Genomic DNA, 9,172 nt, shown 5'->3' on the forward strand with positions numbered 1-9,172 from the left:
CCATGTCTATGACATCAAAGATTTTGGCAATTTTTTTTCCAGAGTATAAGAGGGTCATATTTTATGCATATCTATGAATAATCGTGTAACAAAGAATCATATAGGAAAGGCATTATTACCAGCTTATTTGTAGCAGTGACGACACATCATCATGAAGATGCAATAAGTGGCAGCCTCAAAAGAAATGGAGCAATTTGATAAAATTTCGATTTTGAAAAATAAAATAAAACTAGAAAGCTTTTATGCGATACAGAGATCGAGTACATGATGCATCACTTATACTGCAGAATCATAAGTCTTCACAAATGAAGAGGAGAAAAGTGCATGGGGGTGGCTGCCTTGCATGAATAAAGGAGCAGATGAGGCTGATAAAAAAAAGAAAAGAAAAAGAAAGGCAGAATCCAAAAGGGAAACTTTATGCAAGTCATATGTGGTGAGAATTGAACTTACATTAATGGGGAAGTTTGCATCTATTCATCCAGAGTGGTGATTTGCCCTACTCACCTTATTTGTACCATGATCTATTGGTTTACTGGAGCTATCCATTTCGATCAATCCTCAAGATTTTGAAATTAAATTTTCATGAGTACTAGGAGTGAGAGGATGTTAAGAAAAATCACATTCCTTTTGAAATATACAAAGTACGAACTCTGTAAGAAAAGTAATGAGCTACATGATTTGAGTGGGCGGACACTATAAATTTGAATGAGTAACAGCCATTAGCAATATTTTCATCCAGCAGGTATAAATATTTAACTTTATGCCTATTATATGTTTTGAAGAATTACCAAATTTTTACATCCATATAGTAAGGTAATGGATGTGCTATGCATAAGTGGTGATCGTAAGGCTACGATACTATATGAAAATCAAATATCCATCTCATCAGAAATTTGAATAGTATGGAGAAGGGCTGATGTACCTCCAATAGTACAGAAAATATAATGAGATTACGAGCCATCCACCGCCAACGCTGAGAACGCCTTCTAATTCTGGCAAGAACAGCAACCTCTTCCTTGCTTATGTGTTGCAGTCTCTTCTCAAAATCATCTCCACGTAATCTAAATAGTGCATTCCACATTCTTGATAGTATTCCCTTCTTCTTTGTCATCTTAACCAAAGTGTCTGTAGATGTAGGGGACTCCCCAACATCCTTTTTAGATTCTTCAGCCATTACCTAAAGATTTTGTGCAAAGTTAGCTCCAGTAACTGCTAATTTATTCATATAATCAATTTGGATTAGTTTGAATCCTCTCCACATGAAATTTTCATGCGACAATTAGTGTAGTTACTGGATGTTTGACTAAGTTTCCAAGGCTAAATTATCCAGGGAGATACCAGCTAGTAAAATGCCTAATCAAGGGTTAAGTGCAGTAGCATGATTGACACCAGTGTAATATTTGTTAATCACCAGAATAAATTCCTATTCAAAAAAGCTAATAACAAATCACCGACCTAGAAATAAGAAAATAAGAAAATGTTTACCCAAACCTAGATAATCAGATACCCAGATATTTTTATTAAATTTATTTAAGAAAGCTAGTTTGAAATAATATGTTAGAAACCAACTGATCAATTTAATCTGTTTGATAATGTTAGAGAAAAATATGCTAAAAACGTGACGAGAAATTAATTTTAAGAAAAAACACTCTCAACTTAGTGTATATCAGCAAAAAAGAAAAACACAAATATCAATACGTTTTATATGAATGAACTAACGCGGAATTTAGAGAAACCGTAAGACGTGGATCCAGAAATGACAAATAACAAAGTCGACTTCAATTTCAAGGATCAATTCAGATCCACTACATTAACCCAAAGAATATGCCTAAAACCATTCAAATGCATGTATAATTATAAAACACACACACAAAAAATTGATAATAATCCTATAGTTGAATCCCAATACCAAAAAATTAATAATAAGAAAAAACTCAACCCAGAGGGGAATAAATACTCACACTTGTAACATAAAAGGAATCACAGATTTTTATTTTTACAACAAAATTAGATGTGTAAATTTGAATAGAGAAAAAAAATTGAGATGGGCGATGTACATACCAGATGAATAGATGGTCGGAATTACAACAGAAATTGGATCAAAGCAACAGAGCAAAGTTAAAACAGGTGAAGGCGTAAAGAGAAACTGCAGGAACCTCTCGATGGCCTCTTCCTTATAATATTGATTTTCGCTACCTTTTCCAAAATGGAAGTAACATGATGTGCAGTCTCGCAATGGCGCGTACAGGCGTATCGTGTCTATTGATATTATGAATAATTCTAAGTCTACATTATTATGTTGTGTCCATAACATATACATAGAATTTCATGGCTTTAGGGTTGAAAAAATTGTATTTAACTAATGTTATGTCTCTTTTACATTATGAACATCCTCATAGACATCATAATATACACGTAACATAACCTAAGTTTAATTTAGCCACTTGGCTTGGGATCGTACCCTAAAGAATGTCTTCCCCTAAAGATCGCGATTGAATTTCTAAACTTCAATTACAAATTTTACAACTTTTTAACATTCCATCACTTACCATCTTCCAAAGTGATGAAACTTTGCTTAGTTGGCAGCCATATTATGCCCCTATTTGATAACCATTAAAATTATTTTTATTTTTTTTAAGAGAGAATGTGGTTTTAAATAGTATTTTTTTTTGAAAAATGTGCCGTTAAAAGTAGAAAAAGATTTTAAACTGTAAGAGTATATGGTAAAAAATAAATTTGAAAAAAAAAATCGTTTTAATGGTTGTCAAACAAGGGCCATAATCTTTCATGTTATCAATAATAACCCAAGTGTGGTTATAAATAATTGTTAAGTTTGATTTAAAATTTAATCTACTTTACAAACTGAATCAAATAGGGACTATATGTAAGAATGTGATAAGTGGTAAATAAAAAAAATTGGTAAATAACAATAGGAGTGAGAAAAAGACACGTTCGATATTGTGTAGCAATTTTTATGAAAAACTAATGTTAAAGCCTCTTTTTTTTCTTTTGTCTAATTTAACTAAATATACTTTCGTCGTTTACATAGAAACACCTCGTGAAAGTGCAACATATAATTTTCTCATAACACGAAACATAAAGTACTATTTGTCCATGTGCCTAGCTGATAATCATCACAAAGCAAAATCATACTGAAAATTATTTCCTCTTGAACCTGAACTTGAACGGGTGGCTTTCATCATTAGCCTTCATCTTTTTTAAAGAGTGAAGTGAACTTTTTATATTTTCAGGAATATTACTACAAATAAATTTACTGACGATATCAATGATAGCATGGAAAAGAAAACTGTTTGTCAACTGCAACTTTGAAACGTTTCAAAGTAGTCACCATGCTTTCAAAGTTATTTCTCAACGGTACTTTTGTTTTCCATGAACGATTCTGTTTGCAATGCCATCAAAATTGTTACTTTTCAAATGGAAGAGATGAAATAATGGACGGAAAAAACACATTCAAAGCAGTGATATTTGAAAGCAACATCGAAAGTAGCGTGACTATTGAGATGTTTAACCTCCAGCATATTAACCAGCAGAAAAAACCAGTTCAGCAATTACACCACCACATTCATCAATGATATCTGAAAAAAATAATAATAAAAAAAAAAAATTCTGTTCAAAATGTGGAAACATGTTTAAATTTGGGTGAAAAAGTAGCAGAAAAGAATCTTATTAACAAAACAACGAAAGTGTTCATTTTCGAGATACAAACTATCTAAAATATTCATCAGAAAGAACATCGCCAGAATAGATACATTCTTTAAAAAGGGAGATATCCAAATTCAAATGTTTCCCCCATCAGTAGGTTCATCTGTGGTCATCCCTGTCAAAAGTGGAGTAAGGGTATGTGCTTCTTCATCAAGCAAGTTGTTGTTCACCTTGCTGTAAAAACAATCAAAAGGTGGGGAAGAAGAAAGAAAAACAACAAAAAAAATAATATTCAGTTAACAAAAGAATAATTTTATTTATTATTATTTTTTTTTTATAGGAGTTAACAAAAGAATAATGAGATCTAATATTCTGTATCTAGACAAAGAATAACAAAATATCACGGACTAACTTATAAATGCCTTCAAAAACAAGCGAGTTGCACTGCAAAGCATGTTTTAGTAAAATTAAATATTAAGTTTGGTTTTGGTTTTGGTTCTGGTTTTTGAACCAGAACCAGAACCAGAACCAGAACCAGAACCCAAACCAAAATCAAATGGTTCTCGGTTCAAAGAACCAAAACCATTAATTGAATACAATTTATTAATCAATTTTGGTTCATTAGAGATAAACAACTCATTAGTTGTCTACACTCTAATTTTATATTCAATTGAATTATTTCTCCTTCACTCATTTTCAATTTACACTACACAGCATACTAGTACCACATTTCATCAAGTCAGTGGAGTGTCATTTAAGATTGAAAAATGAAATTGGTTAATTACTTGAAAAGTTTCTAAACTCTTTTTTTACTTTGATTGTTTGATGAATTATTTGTGTTCTTCATAAATGAAGGAAAACCAATAAACATTCATGAAATATTAAACGATTAATGTTGCTTGTAGAAGTGGACTTTAAAAATTTTGATAATTCATTCTTTAATACAGGGGTGTGCCTTCAAAACTACTGCAATTAATTTAATGAATCATTGCTATTACTTATTAAACAATTTTTTGTATGAAAACGAAAACTGATTTGTGTATTCAAATTATGAATATATTTTGTTTGTTAGTTATTGACTTTTTTGATCTCGATGATTGAAATTTGAACTTCCTAAATGTTTGATGTTTAAATTCTTATTTAAGTATACATTACTAATTTATATGATGCAAAATCTAAAAATTAAAGAAATGAAATTAGAACCAAACAAGAACCGAACGGTTCGGTTTCATATCTCTTAAAAAAACCATTTGGTTCCATTATTAAAAAAATCGTTGGTATTCGATTTGGTTCTCTAGGAACCAGAACTATATGGAACCATGTCCACCCCTATTTTAAAGTCAATTACTGAAGGTCATCTTCATTATTATGGAAATATCAATTTTTTATTTTATTTTATTTTTTTTTCCATTTAGAACTAAAGAACGTATTGCAATAAACAGAGACGTGGCAGAATGAAATGATAAAATGGCATGCAAGCACGTGGATGACAATGACTAAATGCATAGAGATGTTAACACGAACATAGAGTAATCCCGAAGACAAAAATGTATGCCCCAATTAAGTAAAAATGTGTCTCAAATGTGCTACATAAAGATGTTAAGAAAAAGACACTTACTCGCATGTTCGCGTATTATGGCCCAGGCCCTTGCACCTGCGACACTGGAGCTGGCGTTTAATGCTGTCCATAAGTTCAACTGGTTTAACCTTTGGTTTAACTCGTCGTTTAGTAGGAGGAGGAGTAACAAAAACTTCACTTTTTTCTGGTTTCTCCACGTTTGGTATTGGGTTGATTGACTCCATGTAAGTTAAGCGGTAAGTGTCAGTCATGAAATATCTGGAGCAATAATCATATGGGGTCCTACCAACGCATTCAAAAACAGCAATAGCATGGGAGCAAGGTAATCCAGTAAGCTGCCATCCTTTACAACTACAGTCCCATTTATCGACATCAACCAAGTCAACAACAGATTCACCACGAACCTCAAATGTGCTATTTCCAATTGATTGTAATACTTGGAGAGATTGTACTTTAGCTGTCTCATTCTGAAGCTTTTCCTCCATACAAGGTGTCAACCTCGTAACCCAATGACTGGATTCAAGTCGTCTTCTATACATCAATTCCATAATCTTACCACGCAATACATCAACCATCTGAGTTATTGGAAACCCATCCACCTCAGACACCCAACTATAGAATTGTTGACCAAAGTTGGATGTCATATGGTTGTATCTTGTACCGCCAAAAAATGCATTAGACCAGTGTTCTGGTTCACTCCCAATTACCCAGTCATAAGCTTCAGCTGATATAGCTTTTATATTTTCAAGACAGCGCTCAAAAGCCTCAAGTTTTGCTGAGTAAGCAGCAGCATATAAATCTTGAACCAAGAGACGTCTTGCATCATGTGAAAGTCCTTTTACATCTTTATTAAGTTTTTCAGCAAGACAACGTAGACAATAACCATGATAGCACTCTTTGCCAAATATATCAAGCAATGATTCTCTTATACCTTTCTGGAAATCAGAGACAAAAGTAATGTGTTCTGATGTTGAAAAGGTAGATTTCAGTTCTGACAGGAACCAATGCCAGTTATCCTCAGTTTCTTCGTCTACCACAGCAAAGGCAACAGGAAAGAAATCATCATTCCCATCTGCAGCTGTTGCTGCTAATAATATTCCTTGATATTTTGAGTAAAGAAGAGTGCTATCAAGGAAAATAAGAGGACGGCATTGATGAAAACCAGATATCGAGGCATGAAATGAAACAAAAAGACGATGAAAGCTTGAGTCCTCCCTAGTGGTTAGTGTAGCAAGGCTACCTGGGTTAGTCTCCATTATCTTCTCACAGAAAAATGGTAAGTGAGAGTATGCCTCTTCATAAGAGCCCTGAAGCTGCTCCCGTGCAAACTCTTTTGCTCGCCTTGCCTGACTATAGTTCAACTGAATGCCATAATCACGCTCAATTTCTTTGGCAATATCCTTTGGCTTGTAATTTGGAGAAACTTTCAATTTTTCCTTTATAATACTCCCTATCCATCCCTTAGTTGCCTGTCTAGCTTTTATGGTAGCTCCTCCGCATGTATGCTCAGCATTCATAATCTTAATACATATAAGTTGGGTAGCAGCCACCCTTGATGCATATATACGCCATGGACAGCCTTCCATTTTGCACTTGGCAGTTACACGATGGTTGTCATTTTTCTTATATTTGTAATCAAATCCATGAGCAATCGAGTATTTATGCAGTGCTTCACGGAATTCAGCAAAGCTATTAAATCTTTGGTCCACACCAGTGATGATGTTCTCCCACTGGGTTGCTGCTCTCCGATGCTTCTCATCATTGCTAAATGGAGTTACTTTGAGTGGTAAGCTTTCAATAGGCTCGTTCAAAACTATTGCATCATCATCTTGCATAATATCCATAGGGTCATCAGAAGGAATCACTGCCTCTGACACAGTTGTTCTGCTTGATCTGCATAAAAAGCAGATAATAAGTTTTTAAGCATTCAAAGGAAGTTTTTGTGGCCCGTTGGTATCACAAGTGCTAACTCAGTTTGCTCAAGTCCCAGTGCCCAAAACAACCATGCTGGAAGACATACTGTATAAAATGTGTGTCATTTTCCTTCACATGAAAACAGCATTGACAACATAGTAGATCACACATCTAGAGCTTTGGTGACAGTAGTTTTTAGACCTTCTCCTAGTGATTGAAGTTTTACCAGTTAGACTGCTTCGAAGTTTCAGTGTAGAAATTTTTGGAACTTATATTTAGAGCACAAACACATTAGTGTTCACTTCAGCCTCCCACAATTTTCCTTATCCTTTCAATCTCTTTATTGTCTTATTGGTTAAATCTGTTTTCTCATCAGTTTGGGTCGTACCTTTTATTATTAGTATAAACTACACTCCACCCTGGAGGTAGTATAAAAGGGTCGATGCTTCTTCACATATTAAAAATTAACAATCAATAAGAAACCAGTGCGCCACTTCTTACTCTAGTTGCAGGCAAAATCAAAGAGGTTGGTTCATGCTAACGATAGATTATAAGGGATGGTACAAGTACCTACTAGCAGGCATGTTAGGCACATTCTGAGGACAAGCTACAAAGACCTCAACTTGGTCAGAATCCTTGAAGAAGTTGAGCATACGCTGGAGGTCCTTATTTTTTGATATGGTAATCAGGGTCTTTCTGTTTCCAGGAAGAAAATACTTTATTGTCATGCCATCAACATTGCATTGAAAATTCTCAGACAGTTCTTGCTTGAAATCTTTCAACTGTGTCTTCTCATCAATGCTCAGAGCATAAGCTTCCCCACCAGTGTAAGACAACAATCCATTATCTTTGTTGGCCACAAATTCACCTCCAGATTGGCATATGGCTATGATTTTCTTAGTTTCCATGAGCAAAGGACAAACGGATACAGTAAAACTTACGCAGATAGATTGGATCAAATATAAGTGCCCCCCGGATAATTCAAGCAACAATTGTTTAAGGGAGATCAAACCTACAATCACAGGTTAAAGCAAAAAATAATGAACAACTATTAGAAACACAACCAAAGTTCTATACTTACCAGAACCCCAAGTGTAAAACAATCCCCAAATCTACAGTGGTCCATAAGAAGCCAACAGATAAATAAATAATTAAAAACCCAAAAGAAATTTGAGTAAAATATTACAAATTGACTAGCAAAACTTATACTTTCCCCACAAGTAGTATGCAAGATTCGTGCAAAATATTTAATTAATTTCATGATTAGTTTTTTATTTTCAAATTAATGATTACAATTGATGAATTCAAACAATTGAAGTCTATGGTAATATGGCTTGCAGAATAAAAATCTTAGAAACACAACAATCTTCTAAATTTACCAGAAACCCTATGCGTAAGAAATCCCCATATCTATAGTTGACCATAAGAACCGAACATATGAATATAAATAATTAAAACCCATAAAAAATTCCAGTAAAATATTAAAAATTAACTCGCAAAACTTAAATTTGTCCCCACAGAGCAGAATACAAGATATATGCAAAATCTTCAATTATTCACAATGACTTATTCTTTTTTGCAAAAAATAAAAATAAAAATAAATAAAAAAAAGTCATTACCTCTAACGTGATGAATTAACAGTAGATTTCCATGAAGTAAAATTAAGCTAAAAGTTTTTCAATTTGGAGGGGTTGTGTCCAATATATATGCCGCAACACATGAACCAACGAAAGTAGGGGGGAGAGAAAGAAAGAGAGACGCGGACCCTATATAGAACATCTTCAACACCTTGGGACTAGTATAATTGGGCCTGTGTTTCGGCCCATTATGGATGGTGTTGGGCCTAGCAGCTAATTTAATAAAAATGAAATAAGTGGAAATTACATAATTGGATATGTTTAAAGATAACAATACAAAAATTAGGGATGAAGTTTCATTATTCACAAATTAGGTCCTCATCTATGAAAAATCCTAATTTATTTCCATAATTATCTCTCTCCCTCCACCATCTCTCTC

General features: G+C 33.7%; 1 protein-coding gene across 2 annotated transcripts; it reads right to left on the reverse strand.

The window, feature by feature from the left end:
- Positions 1-3,522: 3,522 nt before the first annotated feature.
- Positions 3,523-8,893, reverse strand: LOC111383007. Of its 2 annotated transcripts, XM_023007053.1 has the most exons (4): positions 8,776-8,893; positions 7,727-8,168; positions 5,282-7,135; positions 3,523-3,897 (listed from the first exon to the last, which is right to left on the reverse strand). In XM_023007053.1, the coding sequence occupies exons 2-4, from the start codon at positions 8,062-8,064 to the stop codon at positions 3,798-3,800; spliced, it is 2,292 nt and encodes a 763-aa protein (XP_022862821.1). In that variant the 5' UTR covers positions 8,065-8,168; positions 8,776-8,893; the 3' UTR covers positions 3,523-3,797. The 2 variants fall into 2 exon arrangements, with proteins under 2 accessions (XP_022862821.1, XP_022862822.1); XM_023007054.1 differs by lacking the exon at positions 3,523-3,897 and having other exon boundaries at positions 5,278-7,135.
- Between the last annotated feature and the right edge of the window lie 279 nt (positions 8,894-9,172).

This window comes from Olea europaea, unplaced genomic scaffold, assembly GCF_002742605.1.
Source record: "Olea europaea var. sylvestris unplaced genomic scaffold, O_europaea_v1 scaffold2599, whole genome shotgun sequence".
Classification (NCBI taxonomy): Eukaryota; Viridiplantae; Streptophyta; class Magnoliopsida; order Lamiales; family Oleaceae; genus Olea; species Olea europaea.

Excerpts from the sequence above, each read along its gene's own strand:
- LOC111383007 (XM_023007053.1), bottom strand. The coding sequence starts at position 8,064 with ATGGAAACTAAGAAAATCATAGCCATATGCCAATCTGGAGGTGAATTT. Across the intron at positions 7,136-7,726 it reads CCTAACATGCCTGCTAGTAG|ATCAAGCAGAACAACTGTGT; the intron begins GTACTTGTACCA and ends CTTTTTATGCAG. Across the intron at positions 3,898-5,281 it reads CATAATACGCGAACATGCGA|CAAGGTGAACAACAACTTGC; the intron begins GTAAGTGTCTTT and ends TTGTTTTTACAG.